General features: G+C 37.5%; 2 protein-coding genes across 4 annotated transcripts in view; one reads left to right on the forward strand and one right to left on the reverse strand.

The window, feature by feature from the left end:
* The window catches only part of LOC101898218 (tumor necrosis factor alpha-induced protein 8-like protein), a 161,494-nt gene that overhangs the window by 94,993 nt on the left and 47,670 nt on the right, over nucleotides 1-18,831 (reverse strand). The window contains exon 2 of one of the 3 annotated variants that reach the window (XM_059127021.1): nucleotides 12,638-18,742. The exons of the other annotated variants lie outside the window; for them this stretch is intronic. Within the exon in view, the coding sequence (XP_058983004.1) occupies nucleotides 14,742-16,133 (1,392 nt within the window). The 5' untranslated portion in view covers nucleotides 16,134-18,742 and the 3' untranslated portion in view covers nucleotides 12,638-14,741. Of the gene's footprint in view, nucleotides 1-12,637; nucleotides 18,743-18,831 lie in introns of those variants that run through there. 3 annotated transcript variants of the gene reach the window in all.
* Nucleotides 6,373-13,341, forward strand: LOC131804416 (uncharacterized). The gene is made up of 5 exons (XM_059127271.1): nucleotides 6,373-7,187; nucleotides 8,087-8,269; nucleotides 9,248-9,506; nucleotides 13,054-13,192; nucleotides 13,270-13,341. The coding sequence occupies exons 1-5, from the start codon at nucleotides 6,422-6,424 to the stop codon at nucleotides 13,339-13,341; spliced, it is 1,419 nt and encodes a 472-aa protein (XP_058983254.1). The 5' UTR covers nucleotides 6,373-6,421.

Raw genomic sequence — 18,831 nt, forward strand, 5'->3', positions numbered from 1 at the left:
TCATAAAGATCTTAATAAGAAGTGAGTGGCTGCTAGCAAAAATTGGTTTCGATAATATTTAAAATTAATTCCGCTTGTTTTTTTTTTTTTCAAAATTCATGAAATTTAAAAAAAAAGCCTGTTCGTTTTTTTCTGATATTAATGAATAATCGCGATCTTGACTAAGAAGTAGAATTTATAATAGATTCCTTCAATCAAATTCCTGTAGACAAAAGATCTGACAATAATAATATAATGGCAACTACCACAGAAAGCATACGTGTGCTTGTTGACTCTGCCAAAGTTCAAAGACAGCAATTTGAAAAACAAATTTCCGATATTGAAAAATAAACTTGAAAAATTCTCTTTATCGACTCCTGAAGTTGTGCCTTATAAGGATGTTGAAATTAACAAAGAAATCCGGTGTGATGAGTCCTTAAAGGTTGTAAAATCCTTACCAGACTTTGAAGGCAAGCATGAAACGTACGTTTCATGGCGCCAGGCTGCTCATACAGCTTATAAGTTGTTCGAGCCTTACGACGGAAGTTCTAAACACTATCAGGCAGTAGCAATAATTGGAAATAAAATAAAGGGTCAAGCCGATATGGTGTTATCCTCATTCAATACAGTGTTAAATTTTAAGGCTATTATTGCCCGACTGGACTTTACTTATTCGTATAAGCGTCCAATTTACTTAATTGAGCAAGAGTTGTCCACTCTTCGTCAGGGTAATATGACGTTACTAGAATTCTATGATGAAGTAGAAAAGAAACTGACATTACTTACCAACAAAACCACTATGTCATATGAAAGTGTTGTCGCAAATTGTATGAACGAAAAATACAGAATGGATGCGTTACGCGTTTTTATTTCTGGCACAAAAAAAGATTTGAGTAATGTATTATTTTCCGCTCGTCCATCCGACTTACCATCAGCATTGGCATTGGCCCAAGAGGTTGAGTCAAATCGGGAAAGATACCAATTCGCGTCAAACTTCGCTAAATCACGCGAGGACAGAGATAAGTATAAGTATGAAACACATTTCGCACACGGAAATGTTCAAAGTAAAAATCCGTAGTTTTCTAAAAGAAATTCAAATCGTTCAAACAAGAACGAAAATAATCAAATAGAACACAACTCCCTGCTACCATTTATAGAAAGGAAAGTGGCAGGGAAAATCATAAAATTGCTTATTGATACGGGGGCTTCGAAGAATTATATCAAACCTATAAAAGGTTTAAAAGGTATTATTCCCGTAGCCAACCCGTTCATAGTGAAATCTATTCATGGTTTCACAGCAATTAAGGAAAAATGTACCATAAATATTTTTCAAACCAATAGTAATTTTTTTGTCTTACCATCACTATCAACGTTTGATGGTATAATTGGCCTGGATCTATTAACACAGATAGGTGCAACGTTGAATTTTGAAAGTAGGGAACTTAAAACTACAGTTGGGATCGAAAAGATCCAATTTTTAAAATGCGTAAATGTAAATTTTACACAAGTTGAGGGCATGAAAATACCTCAAATCGTTGCGAAAAAATTTAAGGAAGTGATAAAAAATTTTCGGGTGTTTTTGCAAACCCCAAAGAATCACTTCCATATAATACGAATATTGTAGCTACCATTAGAACTAATTCTAGTGATCCCGTTTATACAAAACTATACCCATATCCCATGGGTGTAGCAGATTTTGTTAACAATGAAGTAAAAGAACTTCTGCATAACGGCATAATACGGCCTTCAAGATCACCCTACAATAATCCCGTTTGGGTTGTTGATAAAAAGGGCAAGGATGAATACGGTAATTCCAAAAAACGATTAGTTATAGACTTCAGGAAACTGAACAGCATTACGATCGATGACAAATACCCAATACCCCAAATACCCGTCATTCTCTCAAATCTTGGCAAAGAAAGATTTTTTACGACACTTGACCTTAAATCAGGTTTCCATCAAATAACATTATCTGAACAAGATCGTGAAAAAACTGCATTCTCAGTTGGAAATGGAAAATATGAATTTTGCCGTCTTCCTTTTGGTCTGAAGAATGCACCCAGCATTTTCCAAAGGGCCATCGACGATGTCCTGAGAGAGCAAATTGGAAAGTCATGCTATGTTTATGTCGACGACGTCATTATTTTCTCTGAAACCGAAGAAGACCATGTGAAACATATTGAGTGGGTACTGGAGAGATTATACGGGGCCAATATGAGAATTTCTCGGGAAAAATCACATTTCTTTCGGGAAAGTGTCGAATACCTCGGTTTTTTTGTGTCCAGAAATGGCATCAGAACGAGCCCGGAAAAAGTAAAGGCCATCCTTAATTATGAAACACCTTCTACACTCTTCAACGTAAGGTCGTTTCTAGGATTGGCAAGTTATTACAGATGCTTTATTAAAGATTTCGCATCTATCGCCAAGCCGCTAACAGATATTCTAAAGGGCGAAAACGGCAAGATTAGTGCTTCTCAATCAAAAAGGGTGAAAATAAATTTTAATGAAGAGCAAATGCAGACCTTTAGAAAATTAAAGGAAATCCTTGCTTCTGAAGAAGTTATGCTTCTTTATCCTGACTTCAAAAAACCTTTTGATCTTACAACAGACGCCTCTTCATTGGGTCTGGGAGCAGTTCTCTCACAAGGGGGGAGGCCAATCACCATGATTTCCAGAATGAGCGAGAGCTCTTAGCTATTGTTTGGGCTCTTCAAAAATTGAGGAACTTTTTATATGGAGTAAGATATTTAAATATTTACACAGATCACCAACCACTTACATTTTTAGTCTCTGATAGAAACCCGAATGCTAAGATAAAACGGTGGGCAGCATTTGTTGACGAACATAATCCCACAATTATTTATAAACCTGGAAAGGAGAATTATGTGGCGGACGCCCTTTCACGACAGAACATCCATACTCTGAATGTAGAATCTATGCGCACCGAGAAACATTTCGAACCTCAATCTTTGAATACTTTGGAAGAGGATAATCACTCAGATCTTGCAACGGTACACAGCGAAATATCTTTGACCTATACCAATGAGTCTACAGAAAAACCGGTCAATTGCTTTAGGAACCAAATTGTCCTCCGGGAGGCAAATTTCCTACTTAAAAGAAATTTTATTGTCTTTACTGAGAAGACTCGACATATGGTTGACTTCACAAGCAGGGAAACATTGCTAAACGAAGTAAAATCAGTGATCAATCCAAATGTCGTAAATGCAATACATTGCGATCTGCCAACTTTAGCCTGTATTCAGCATGAATTGGTTAGATACTTTCCCGCTACTAAATTTTGGCACTGCAAAAATTTTGTCCAGGACATTTTTGATAAAAATGAACAGAGGGAATTTATTGCCATCGAACATAACCGTGCCCATAGGGCAGCTCAGGAAAATGTTAAGCAGATACTTTCTGATTATTATTTTCCAAAAATGGCAAAGTTGGCAAATGAAATTGCTGCAAACTGTAAAATCTGTTCGAGGGCTAAATACGACAGACACCCTATGAAACATGAGCTTGGGGTAACCCCAACACCATCTTACGTAGGCGAAATGCTTTATATCGATGTATTTTCAACGGATAAAAATTTTTTTCTAACATGTATCGATAAATTTTCAAAGTTTGCGGTTTTTCAACATATTCCATCTCGTACAATAATAGATTTAAAAGGCCCGATTATACAACTAATGAATCTTTTTCCACACACGGAAAATATTTACTATGACAACGAACCTTCACTAAAATCTGAGACTATTATGTCCCTGTTACGGATTCAATTTAATGTTAAAGTGGAAAACGCTGCTCCCCTTCATAGCACATCAAATGGACAAGTCGAGCGCTTTCATAGCACACTTTCTGAAATAGCTAGATGCCTCAAATTAGAAAAGAAAATGGAAAGCACAGTTGACCTTATTTTACTAGCAACCAAAAAATATAATCGGACTATTCACTCAATAACCAACAAACGACCGATAGATATTTTCCAATTCTCCTCATCCGAATTAAAGGAGGAAATTAAAGAAAAAATTTCAAAAGCTCAACAGACCGTACTAAATAGAAACAATGCCTCCAGGCAAAATAGAACATTTAAAGTTGGTGAGTCCGTACTAGTGAAAAACAACAAAAGGCTAGGAAACAAATGGACCCCGTTATACTCTGAAGAAACAATAGAAGCCGATCTAGGAACTACGGTTCTTATTAGAGGGAGGGTGGTCCACAAGGACAACATAAGATAATTCAAAATTTGTATAATCCGATTATAATTAACAACTCTTTTAAACAAATTTTAGGACTTTGATGATGTTGCTTATTAGACCCCTTACCACAAAATTAATTGACTATTCTGGCTCCGACTACATACCGATTGAAGATGGGGATGTTATAATTTGGCAGGACTTTGACTACTTACGACATACATCAAATCTGACAATATATTTGGAAATTGCGGACGAAACCGAAAAACTTATGGAACATTTCCCCTCCTCGCATATGGTGAAAATACTCGAGTCTGATATTAAGCGAATACGCTCCCTCCTACAATCATTGTATGTTCACCACAGACACGCGAGAAGTATTAACATCTTGGGAACAGCACTAAAAATAATAGCGGGGACTCCCGATTTTGACGACATTGAGGAACAGAAATTTCGACAGAAGGAACTTATAAACTCAATTAACAAACAGGTTTCAATCAACTCTGAAATACAGGATCGGATAAATAAGTTAACAGATATTGTCAACAAAATTATTGGAAATGCTAAACCTGAACAAATTCATACGGGGTATTTATACGAAATACTACTTGCTCGAAACAGAATTACAATTGCGGAAATCGAAACATTAATGCTATCAATCACTCTTGTAAAAGCAGATGTAATTAATCCTACGCTATTAGATTCCGATGATGTAAATGAATTATTACAAATAAGTTCAACAAATACAACTGTAACAGACTTGCTAGAAGTATCACTAATTAAGGTCCTACTGTATAATGAAATGTTGCATTTTCTTATTAAATATCCCAAGCCCAAATTAGTATGTAAGAAAATAATTATGCACCCCGTCCAACCTAATGGCACAATACTACATCTTGCTGAAACCAACGGCGTCGCTAATTGTGGAAATCGTATAATTGCAATAGGAAACTGTACCTCAACGCTAACTTCATCATTTTGTCAAGAATATTCTCAACCAACTTGTGCTCAACAGCTTCATTCGGGTACTATAGCACACTGCAGCACAAGACCAAGTCATCTTGAACCATTGGAGATTGTCGATGATGGCGTCGTGATAATAAACGACAACAGAGCCACTATAAAAAAACCCAGAAGGAACCGTAACAATAATTACCGGTACATATTTGATTGCGTTTGAAGATGAAATCAGTATTAATGACTCCATATACAAAAACCAGAAGATGGTACTGAAGATGGTACCGACGTCGGCTATATCTACTATAGTTAATATCACAAGTCATCAAGAGATATTGAGCCTGCCGTATCTTCAAAGATTAAATTTTGAAAACTTACAACACATCGATGTCGTGAAGAACAGGACAATAACCAGTCCAGCGGTCTCTGGACTTATAAGCATTATTTTAATCATCAGTCTTTATATTTCATTCATTGTTCGTCCAACATATTGCAATGCAACACTCCACACGAGGCACAGTGTCAGCAATTATATTCATCAGCATTGCTTAGCCAACACCAAACATACGAGTATTTATTCAACGTATTGCAATATAATACTCCACAAAAAGGCGCAGAGTCAGCTGTAGAAAACAATAATTATAAGTTTATTCATAGCTTTAAGTATCTTAATAAGTTAGTTTGATAAGAGAACTGGAATAAAGAAGGTGTAACAACATCATACAAATAACCAAAATACTTAACTGGCGCCCAAGAGGGTTAAAAAATAAATATAAAATTAGTTTATAAAAAACTTAAAACATTTAGTAAAAACTTGGAAAGAAGGTGCGTCACCAGGCTTTGAAATCTGTCTGGGCTGCGTAGAAATAAGAAACACAAGAGGACAACAACGGCGACAACATCATCAGCGGAGAGGACACCCACAACATAAAATGGAGTCTCTATTTATACAATTGTAAGATAGTACATATTGAATAATTGAATAATTAAAATTAATATTAAATAACACAAATCGAGTGTTTGGAAAAATGTGTATGATAAATATTATATAGTGAATCATAAAGATCTTAATAAGAAGTGAGTGGCTGCTAGCAAAAATTGGTTTCGATAATATTTAAAATTAATTCCGCTTGTTTTTTTTTCAAAATTCATGAAATTTAAAAAAAATGCCTGTTCGTTTTTTTCTGATATTAATGAATAATCGCGATCTTGTCTAAGAAGTAGAATTTATAATAGATTCCTTCAATCAAATTCCTGTAGACAAAAGATCTGACAATAATAATATAATGGCAACTACCGCAGAAAGCATACGTGTGCTTGTTGACTCTGCCAAAGTTCAAAGACAGCAATTTGAAAAACAAATTTCCGATATTGATAATAAACTTGAAAAATTCTCTTTATCGACTCCTGAAGTTGTGCCTTATAAGGATGTTGAAATTAACAAAGAAATCCGGTGTGATGAGTCCTTAAAGGTTGTAAAATCCTTACCAGACTTTGAAGGCAAGCATGAAACGTACGTTTCATGGCGCCAGGCTGCTCATACAGCTTATAAGTTGTTCGAGCCTTACGATGGAAGTTCTAAACACTATCAGGCAGTAGCAATAATTGGAAATAAAATAAAGGGTCAAGCCGATATGGTGTTATCCTCATTCAATACAGTGTTAAATTTTAAGGCTATTATTGCCCGACTGGACTTTACTTATTCGTATAAGCGTCCAATTTACTTAATTGAGCAAGAGTTGTCCACTCTTCGTCAGGGTAATATGACGTTACTAGAATTCTATGATGAAGTAGAAAAGAAACTGACATTACTTACCAACAAAACCACTATGTCATATGAAAGTGTTGTCGCAAATTGTATGAACGAAAAATACAGAATGGATGCGTTACGCGTTTTCATTTCTGGCACAAAAAAAGATTTGAGTAATGTTCCGCTCGTCCATCCGACTTACCATCAGCATTGGCATTGGCCCAAGAGGTTGAGTCAAATCGGGAAAGATACCAATTCGCGTCAAACTTCGCTAAATCACGCGAGGACAGAGATAAGTATAAGTATGAAACACATTTCGCACACGGAAATGTTCAAAGTAAAAATCCGTAGTTTTCTAAAAGAAATTCAAATCGTTCAAACAAGAACGAAAATAATCAAATAGAACCCATGGAGGTCGATGAATCTATGCGATTCAGACAATCAACTAAATTCAAGCCATCTACACAGGGCTTACCTCAGAATCAATACGATCACAAACAGAACCTACCACAGCCGTTCCAAAATCGACCAAATTGGCAGGCCCAACAGTGGTACGGCAAAATACACTGGGCTAAAACATCAGAGAATTAATCACATTTCTCAAGATGAGTCCGGATGTGGTCAAGACTACCATCAAATGGCAGAAATCTAAGCAGACGATATTGTAATCGATGCTGGGGATGAATTTGACCAGATTATTTTTTTAGGCACAACTCCCTGCTACCATTTATAGAAAGGAAAGTGGCAGGGAAAATCACAAAATTGCTTATTGATACGGGGGCTTCGAAGAATTATATCAAACCTATAAAAGGTTTAAAAGGTATTATTCCCGTAGGCAACCCGTTCATAGTGAAATCTATTCATGGTTTCACAGCAATTAAGGAAAAATGTACCATAAATATTTTTCAAACCAATAGTAATTTTTTTGTCTTACCATCACTATCAACGTTTGATGGTATAATTGGCCTGGATCTATTAACACAGATAGGTGCAACGTTGAATTTTGAAAGTAGGGAACTTAAAACTACAGTTGGGATCGAAAAGATCCAATTTTTAAAATGCGTAAATGTAAATTTTACACAAGTTGAGGGCACGAAAATACCTCAAATCGTTGTGAAAAAATTTAAGGAAGTGATAAAAAAATTTTCGGGTGTTTTTGCAAACCCCAAAGAATCACTTCCATATAATACGAATATTGTAGCTACCATTAGAACTAATTCTAGTGATCCCGTTTATACAAAACTATACCCATATCCCATGGGTGTAGCAGATTTTGTTAACAATGAAGTAAAAGAACTTCTGCATAACGGCATAATACGGCCTTCAAGATCACCCTACAATAATCCCGTTTGGGTTGTTGATAAAAAGGGCAAGGATGAATACGGTAATTCCAAAAAACGATTAGTTATAGACTTCAGGAAACTGAACAGCATTACGATCGATGACAAATACCCAATACCCCAAATACCCGTCATTCTCTCAAATCTTGGCAAAGAAAGATTTTTTACGACACTTGACCTTAAATCAGGTTTCCATCAAATAACATTATCTGAACAAGATCGTGAAAAAACTGCATTCTCAGTTGGAAATGGAAAATATGAATTTTGCCGTCTTCCTTTTGGTCTGAAGAATGCCCCCAGCATTTTCCAAAGGGCCATCGACGATGTCCTGAGAGAGCAAATTGGAAAGTCATGCTATGTTTATGTCGACGACGTCATTATTTTCTCTGAAACCGAAGAAGACCATGTGAAACATATTGAGTGGGTACTGGAGAGATTATACGGGGCCAATATGAGAATTTCTCGGGAAAAATCACATTTCTTTCGGGAAAGTGTCGAATACCTCGGTTTTTTTGTGTCCAGAAATGGCATCAGAACGAGCCCGGAAAAAGTAAAGGCCATCCTTAATTATGAAACACCTTCTACACTCTTCAACGTAAGGTCGTTTCTAGGATTGGCAAGTTATTACAGATGCTTTATTAAAGATTTCGCATCTATCGCCAAGCCGCTAACAGATATTCTAAAGGGCGAAAACGGCAAGATTAGTGCTTCTCAATCAAAAAGTGTGAAAATAAATTTTAATGAAGAGCAAATGCAGACCTTTAGAAAATTAAAGGAAATCCTTGCTTTTGAAGAAGTTATGCTTCTTTATCCTGACTTCAAAAAACCTTTTGATCTTACAACAGACGCCTCTTCATTGGGTCTGGGAGCAGTTCTCTCACAAGGGGGGAGGCCAATCCATGATTTCCAGAATGAGCGAGAGCTCTTAGCTATTGTTTGGGCTCTTCAAAAATTGAGGAACTTTTTATATGGAGTAAGATATTTAAATATTTACACAGACCACCAACCACTTACATTTTTAGTCTCTAATAGAAACCCGAATGCTAAGATAAAACGGTGGGCAGCATTTGTTGACGAACATAATCCCAAAATTATTTATAAACCTGGAAAGGAGAATTATGTGGAGGACGCCCTTTCACGACAGAACATCCATACTCTGAATGTAGAATCTATGCGCACCGAGAAACATTTCGAACCTCAATCTTTGAATACTTTGGAAGAGGATAATCACTCAGATCTTGCAACGGTACACAGCGAAATATCTTTGACCTATACCATTGAGTCTACAGAAAAATTTTATTGTCTTTATTGTCTTTACTGAGAAGACTCGACATATGGTTGACTTCACAAGCAGGGAAACATTGCTAAACGAAGTAAAATCAGTGATCAATCCAAATGTCGTAAATGCAATACATTGCGATCTGCCAACTTTAGCCTGTATTCAGCATAAATTGGTTAGATACTTTCCCGCTACTAAATTTTGGCATTGCAAAAATTTCCAGGACATTTTTGATAAAAATGAACAGAGGGAAATTATTGCCATCGAACATAACCGTGCCCATAGGGCAGCTCAGGAAAATGTTAAGCAGATACTTTCTGATTATTATTTTTCAAAAATGGCAAAGTTGGCAAATGAAATTGCTGCAAATTGTAAAATCTGTTCGAGGGCTAAATACGACAGACACCCTATGAAACATGAGCTTTTTCTAACATGTATCGATAAATTTTCAAAGTTTGCGGTTGTTCAACATATTCCATCTCGTACAATAATAGATTTAAAAGGCCCGATTATACAACTAATGAATCTTTTTCCACACACGGAAAATATTTACTATGACAACGAACCTTCACTAAAATCTGAGACTATTATGTCCCTGTTACGGGATCAATTTAATGTTAAAGTTGAAAACGCTGCTCCCCTTCATAGCACATCAAATGGACAAGTCGAGCGCTTTCATAGCACACTTTCTGAAATAGCTAGATGCCTCAAATTAGAAAAGAAAATGGTAAGCACAGTTGACCTTATTTTACTAGCAACCATAAAATATAATCGGACTATTCACTCAATAACCAACAAACGACCGATAGATATTTTCCAATTCTCCTCATCCGAATTAAGGGAGGAAATTAAAGAAAAAATTTCAAAAGCTCAACAGACCGTACTAAATAGAAACAATGCCTCCAGGCAAAATAGAACATTTGAAGTTGGTGAGTCCGTACTAGTGAAAAACAACAAAAGGCTAGGAAACAAATGGACCCCGTTATACTCTGAAGAAACAATAGAAGCCGATCTAGGAACTACGGTTCTTATTAGAGGGAGGGTGGTCCACAAGGACAACATAAGATAATTCAAAATTTGTATAATCCGATTATAATTAACAACTCTTTTAAACAAATTTTAGGACTTTGATGATGTTGCTTATCAGACCCCTTACCACAAAATTAATTGACTATTCTGGCTCCGACTACATACCGATTGAAGATGGGGATGTTATAATTTGGCAGGACTTTGACTACTTATATATATATATATTTGGAAATTGCGGACGAAACCGAAAAACTTATGGAACATTTCCCCTCCTCGCATATGGTGAAAATACTCGAGTCTGATATTTAGCGAATACGCTCCCTCCTACAATCATTGTATGTTCACCACAGACACGCGAGAAGTATTAACATCTTGGGAACAGCACTAAAAATAATAGCGGGGACTCCCGATTTTGACGACATTGAGGAACAGAAATTTCTACAGAAGGAACTTATAAACTCAATTAACAAACAGGTTTCAATCAACTCTAAAATACAGGATGGGATAAATAAGTTAACAGATATTGTCAACAAAATTATTGGAAATGCTAAACCTGAACAAATTCGTACGGGGTATTTATACGAAATATTACTTGCTCGAAACAGAATTACAATTGCGGAAATCGAAACATTAATGCTACCAATCACTCTTGTAAACGCAGATGTAATTAATCCTACGCTATTAGATTCCGATGATGTAAATGAATTATTACAAATAATTTCAACAAATACAACTGTAACAGACTTGCTAGAAGTATCACTAATTAAGGTCCTACTGTATAATGAAATGTTGCATTTTCTTATTAAATATCCCAAGCCCAAATTAGTATGTAAGAAAATAATTATGCACCCCGTCCAACATAATGGCACAATACTACATCTTGCTGAAACCAACAGCGTCGCTAATTGTGGAAATCGTATAATTGCAATAGGAAACTGTACCTCAACGCTAACTTCATCATTTTGTCAAGAATATTCTCAACCAACTTGTGCTCAACAGCTTCATTCGGGTACTATAGCACACTGCAGCACAAGACCAAGTCATCTTGAACCATTGGAGATTGTCGATGATGGCGTCATGATAATAAACGACAACAGGCCCACTATAAAAAACCCAGAAGGAATCGTAACAATAATTACCGGTACATATTTGATTGCGTTTGAAGATGAAATCAGTATTAATGACTCCATATACAAAAACCAGAAGATGGTACCGACGTCGGCTATATCTACTATAGTTAATATCACAAGTCATCAAGAGATATTGAGCCTGCCGTATCTTCAAAGATTAAATTTTGAAAACTTACAACACATCGATGTCGTGAAGAACAGGACAATAACCGGTCCAGCGGTCTCTGGACTTATAAGCATTATTTTAATCATCAGTCTTTATATTTCATTCAAATTGTGTCGAAGGCGAACAGTAAAACGCGATGTTATTGAAGCTGTCATTGATAGCTACAAAAGATCCGAGGACGGCCCTTACTTAAGAAGGGGAGGAGTTAACACAATCTCCATTGTCCCACCCTAATACATTGGTCAAACGATGGCGAACTAATTGGGCAACTGTTCATTTTGTGTCTGGATGCTTTCGCATAGTACGTCACTGTATGTGGCATTCGGGCAGCTACGAATCAAATATGTGTCTATAATCCCTGGACTCGACGAAGCGAAGCTACTGGCGAACCTTAAGTAACCAGCTATGTCATGGCTGTCCAAACCTCTTATGGAAAACGAAACTAAACAAAACCAATCAATAACAATTCCTCAACCGACTCCTCGGAGGCGACGACCAATTCAACGACCACGGACATGATCTCAAATGTGTGTGGGAACGAGACTTTGCTCACATACAGAGACGTACTATGCAAAAGCATCCAGACACAAAATGAACAGTTGCCCGCTCTCTTTGAAAAGACCAAAACCCTGAGGCTCAGTCAGGAAAGTTTTCAATCTGGCTTTGGGAATGACTCACATCTCTCTGATGAGGAATTAGACGTCACCGTGATATCTTCAACTCAGAAAGCTGAGTCATTCCTAAAACCCACCGAAAAACCCAAACCTGGCACTCCGGTGAGGTGTAATGTTGGCCTGCAACCTCTTGATTCTTTTGTGTAGACATGTATGTGTGTGTGGAAAATTGGGCCCTGCCTCAATTTGTTTGCCGGCGCTTACAAACGCCACTTGGCAGAAAAATATGTTTTTTAAAATTTTCGAAGGCACAACTAGTTGCCAGCGATTTCCAGCTCAATAAAAAGAGCTTTTTGATTTTTTAATTTTACTGAAGTTTTAAAGCCGGTTTAGGCTCTTTCTAACTTCTGAACTTTATTTCCAATTTCATCGTCCTTATATATAAAACATAACGGTACTTAATCCTAGATTTTGTTTTCTTAATATATCCTTAAAAATAACAATAACAATCCTTAAAACTACAGCTGTTAATCAGCTGATCTACTCAGCCTAGTTACAGGTGATCAATACAAGGGTAGTTCACACGCATTAATTTATCGTAACATTACAGGGGTACAAATCTTGAGGAGGAGAAACCATCGGCATGCGCGGATGCGGTTAACCTCCTGGTGCAGGATGCGGAAGGTGATGAAATGGGTAGTATACCCTCCAACATCTCTATCAACAGCAGTGACTCGGGACCAAAAGAGGTAAATGCTAAGAAGGGTTACAGACAGTCAGTAAAATATTATAAAAAATCCATTGACCTCTCTCAGGTGACGGAGAGGGAAAAGACCCTAATCAGGGCAAACCTGCAAGCAGTGAGGAAGTTCGAAAAGATCCACCCGCTACTGCCTAAATGTTCACTTGAGAAGGATCTTGCCTCTCTCCTGGTCGACATTATCAAGAGAGCGAGCGCGCTCGCCGACGCAATCTCGGATAAGGGTACCGTGGAGGACAGGGCCATGGCGCTGTCTAAGCAACTCGATAGCTCCCCGTTTTGCACGGTGAATGAAGACGCGCCCACCAGAATAAGGGGAAACTGCCACTGATCGCCGGACAGATCCATTGTGTTCCCACGTCTGACGAATGATGTAACGTGGCAATTAGTCATTTCGCTAGGCTCAGACCACTTCCACATTATAGTCGCCACCTCAACTCAGAAAGCTGAGTCATTCCTAAAACCCATCGAAAAAACCAAACCTGGCACTCCGGTGAGGTACAAATCTTGAGGAGGAGAAACCATCGGCATGCGCCGGTGACGTCTAATTCCTCATCCAATTTCATAGACTCTGAACGCTGCACTTTCTTTAACCATTGGAAAGCCAACTGGCAAGAATTCAGATAATATACCAATCGCCGCTTCAGAGAACTGCCCAAGCCATCTGATGTACAGGTAGCAGATAAGTGTTTCCGGGATATCATCAAAGCTGCAGCCGCTTGATATATACGTGCTGGTCGAATACCTGAAATAAGACCAAATTTCCCAGCAGATGCAGGGTGTTGTAAAGCGACCTTCACATAAAACCCAATGTTTAGCTCAGAGGGGCTCCGCCGATGGGAGTAAAACGCCGAATGCGTCGAGCAGTGGACCGTAGGGGGGAAATATAAAAAGAAATAAAACACAGAGGTTTTTCTTAATATATAGAACTATTTATTGCTAGTTTGGTGGGTGGTAACGATATTACCTTTGGCAACAATATGCCTTTCTACACACAACGATATGTGCTTTGCAAACGATATTGCCGATGTAGTCTGTCCGAATGACAGCGAAGTACTACTTGATGTCTTAAGGAGGCGGCAAAACAAGTGACAAGTAATTAGTAGTTGAAATGTCAAAGGCGCTAGCACAAGGTTGCAATAAACCGTAGCGCGTACATTTTATCGACTAATTAAGGACCAAACCAGGTGTCAATAAAAACCAATTTTGAATGCAATTCTAAATCAAACATGCCGACCCCCTTGAAACATCAAATCATGTTTCAACATAATTAAACTAAATCTAAATAAGTTCCGATGGTAGGTACTGGATGCATAGTGCAGTGTGAGCTTTTTGTTCGAACAAAATGTAGGGAATGGAAACGCAGATGAATCTGCAGTAACAGATTCGGGATTCATCTCCGCTACAACGATAATATGAAGCCGCAGTTGAATCTGCAGTAACAGATTCGGACTTCAATCAAGCTATGTTAATACACGATATGTAATACTTTGAAGCCGCAGATGAACCTGCAGTTACAGATTCGGACTTCAATCGAGCTAAGTGTTTCCCGAAACGATATTCGAGGGGGGTTCCAATTGAGACCCTGTGCCAATGTCGGTATATAAACCGGCAGATGTCGCGGGACCGATTTTACGCGAAGGTCGTCCTACAACGTTGTTTGCAACTTTCAATTTCTCTTTATGACTACCTTCCAAAAAATGCATTTTTATAAACTTAATAAGGTTGCTTTTAGACATTTTGTACAGCGATTTTGAACGAACATTAAAATTAGATTTTTGATTTTCGACTCCAACCGATGTGGAGGATATACATTTCGAGGGACGAAAAACTGGGGCTGAAGCTGACAACAACGATTTTGCTATGCTTGACGAAGCCTTTGGAGTCAGAACCGGAAACGAACTATTCGGTTTTAATGACTCGCGATGTAATAACGTGTGATGACGTTGACCACATTTCCAACAACTATTTTTACTAGTACAATTTACTAGTTTATGTGCCTTTGACAAACAATTTATACAATGTTCGTAGCGCTTGACGAATGCAAACCTATTTGCGGGGGATAATTCCTTAAATTTTGAGCAAAAATGAAGTCGATGGCATTTATCTCGACAAAGAGAACATGATTTTCCAATTGAAGGGGAAGATGAACATTTGGAATGGGAATTCCTAGCAGTATTTAACGAATCTGAACTAGGCGAAGGAATCGATTTCTCTTGATAACTTTTCAAACACACAAGCGTGTTTATCCTTTCTGAAAGGAAGGTGTCTAAATCTTTCCACGAAGAAAGAGCCGCTTTGTTTTTAATACCTTGTTCCCACAGCATTTGCGTTTCTTTCGGTAAACGTTGAAGGCAAAGATATACCAGTATCGGATCCCATTGATCTGTGGGAACGTTATAGGTCGACATTGAGGATATACAACGATTAATTCCACATCTAATCTCTTTCAAACCAGAGATTGTTTCCTTGTCGAGAACCGGAAGACAAAATAGCGACGACAACTGATGATGTACCAAAATTCGAATATTGTCGTACTCATCATTTAATGCTTTCCAAGGGAAAGCGAATCCACGATTTGTTAAAGGAAATTGCGAAACTATTTCCCTTGCATCACCAGCAGTCTTTTGTAGCAAGTAATACAGGCGCTGCACATCACCCAAGCGGGAGTTATTTATATAAATGACGCTAAACAAATCCCGAAAGGAAGGCCAAGAAGAAAAATCTCCCACAAAAATATCAATATCGATTGGGGGCATTGCCATGTCGTGAACGATATCACAACCAGAAGAATTAATTGTCGCCATATTATCCTGCGATTCAGGAGCCAAAAGTAATTGAGCCGATTGCTCTTGATTTTTATCCGCAATTTTAATCGAATTTCTTGTTATGCACCGATATTTGATAATTTTTCTATTAATTGTGGCCATAGTGCTTGAATAAATGTTTAAAGAAGCGTTGTGTTTATTTTCTGCCAAATGCAGATGTTCTTTTGCTACACTTTCCGAATTTTCTAAGATACTCAACGATTTATTTACCGATTGCCATAGTTTTTCTAACTTGCTCTTCCTTTCCTCTAAAAAAACTAATATCTAAATCCTTATCTTCTATTGCACCTATTTGTGCACCAAATTCTGTTAGAGCGTCCAATGCTCTAAAGAAGGTTTGTAGAGGAGCGAAGGCCATAATTAAATGTAGAAACGCCGAACCAATGTGGGGAAAAATACAAAAATAAATAAAATAACAATTTTATTTTTATTTATTTAATTAGCCAAAATGACCGCCTATAGGGTGTATTAATTTTTAAAAGATCGAAAACAACAACAAAAATTAAATACACTATAGTATTTATATTAATTTAACTTTAATAATAACTTTAAGTTTACACCCAATGCCAACTAATATAACAAACCAAAGTGACCGACCAACGTAGTGTAGCTACTCAACCTAAACGGACACGACAGAAAGAGGAATACACAAAAATATTCTTCCTTCGTTTGTTATGTTCGTTCACTGATCTAACAAAGCACAAACAACAAGTGCTGATCAGAGAACGACGACAAAGCAAGCAAACAGCGGTGGGGGTTTAAACAGTGTTGTTGTTGTTGTTTGCGATTTGAAATGTGACTGTTGTTACAACAAGAGAAATGAATAAATGTAACAACAATAATTTGCAATATTACAGCGGACAGACCAAACAAAAAGAATAATATTGCGGTCTTTGCTTTACGTAGTAAAGCACACCAAACTAAGAAATAACAACGACGACGTTTTTGTTGGTATCAACGAAAGAAATATTGAATGTTTTGTTGTTTGAAACGAACCAAAACAAAAAGAAAATTAGCGAACGATTTTTGCAACAGTTTTACTTTTGAGTTTTGTTTTGATTTTGATGCTGCCGAATACAAGCATCCAAATTAGAAGCCGACGATTGGCGGGAAACAAAACAAAAGGGAAAGAGGTGACGTTGTAAAACGACCTTTGTACCCAAACAAAACCGATTGTTTTGTTGGTGTCGCGGTAATTTAATAACGCGAGCTCACTTAAAAACAACACTGCACTATACGTACCTTGTAATGCAGGAGTAATGGACTGTATATTTATGGAGGATCCAAGTATCCATACGCAAGCGATGATCCAAATCTGGCTCGAATTGACCAATGTTTAGCTCAGAGGGGCTACGCCGATGGGAGTAAAACGCCGAATGCGTCGAGCAGTGGACCGTAGGGGGGAAATATAAAAAGAAATAAAACACAGAGGTTTTTCTTAATATATAGAACTATTTATTGCTAGTTTGGTGGGTGGTAACGATATTACCTTTGGCAACAATATGCCTTTCTACACACAACGATATGTGCTTTGCAAACGATATTGCCGATGTAGTCTGTCCGAATGACAGCGAAGTACTACTTGATGTCTTAAGGAGGCGGCAAAACAAGTGACAAGTAATTAGTAGTTAAAATGTCAAAGGCGCTAGCACAAGGTTGCAATAAACCGTAGCGCGTACATTTTATCGACTAATTAAGGACCAAACCAGGGGTCAATAAAAACCAATTTTGAATGCAATTCTAAATTAAACACAGGCGGATTTGCAAATGAGCGAGATGAGCTTCGCCGTACTAACCCTAATAACCCCAGAGTCAGGGAACTTACTCTGGAGGTAAACAGGTTAGTCGGTGAGCATAAGCGGAAAAAGTGGATAGAACATCAGTAACGGATCGAGTAAATTGTGAGCGACGGTTAAGTCGCTGTCGAACCCTGGAAAAAAGGATGATCGGACATCTGTCCCATTTAAATGCGTAGAAGACAGATCCGAAGAGGTGTGCGTGTTATTTCAACCGGCAATTCATAGAGCACCCGAGAGTGACAAGGCTAAGAGAAGAATCCTACGAAAGAATCCAGCCGAGGAAGTACCACTACAATTTACGTTAGAAGATAATACACATGTCTTCAGAAACGCAGATTCATCCAAAGCGATTGGTCCTGACGGAATCTCTACAGTGTTCGTGGACATTGAACGCACCGCCTCCGGCCAAGTTTGAAACGTTGGATTGTAAACTACATTTGTGGACGCCAGTCGTACATAGAGTTTAGAAACAAGAAGTCGAGATACGTAGAGTTAAACAAGGAGTTATATGTGGATCAGAAAATAATTTGGCTAATCGTTTTACTTAACCTAAAATATCAATAGCTTTATTTTTCATTGTTATTTCATGACTATTAAAATTTAATTTTGGATCCATCAAAAGACCAAAAGTTTTTTTTTTCATAATTATGAGTAATAAATAACTTTATCATCTGCATACAAAAGCACTTTCGAATAATTTATAGAATTGAGTATGTTGTTGACAAATTGAAGGCACAGGACCAAGGTGACTTCCTTGCGGAACACTCGATGTGACATTAATCGATTTTTATAGTCACCTTTCAAACAAAACTTTAAGTCCGAATTTGCTCTTCCATCCTTTGACGTACACCGCTTTCTACCCGACAATTTCTACGTATCCATAGTACGAGGGCGGTTCGGAAACTTCTTAGTCTATCAATGAAAGAGAATAATTGGTTTTAAAAAATATTTTTATTTTTCAATATAATCTCCTGAAATTTCAATACACTTAGTCCATCGCT

Source organism: Musca domestica, unplaced genomic scaffold, assembly GCF_030504385.1.
Source record: "Musca domestica strain aabys unplaced genomic scaffold, Musca_domestica.polishedcontigs.V.1.1 10, whole genome shotgun sequence".
In the NCBI taxonomy this organism is placed as follows: domain Eukaryota; kingdom Metazoa; phylum Arthropoda; class Insecta; order Diptera; family Muscidae; genus Musca; species Musca domestica.

Coding starts and splice junctions, on each gene's coding strand:
- LOC131804416 (XM_059127271.1), top strand. CDS start 6,422: ATGGCAACTACCGCAGAAAGCATACGTGTGCTTGTTGACTCTGCCAAA. Junction 8,270..9,247: donor AAAGGGCAAGGATGAATACG/GTAATTCCAAAA, acceptor TTACATTTTTAG/TCTCTAATAGAAACCCGAAT. Junction 13,193..13,269: donor GTGACTCGGGACCAAAAGAG/GTAAATGCTAAG, acceptor GGTGACGGAGAG/GGAAAAGACCCTAATCAGGG.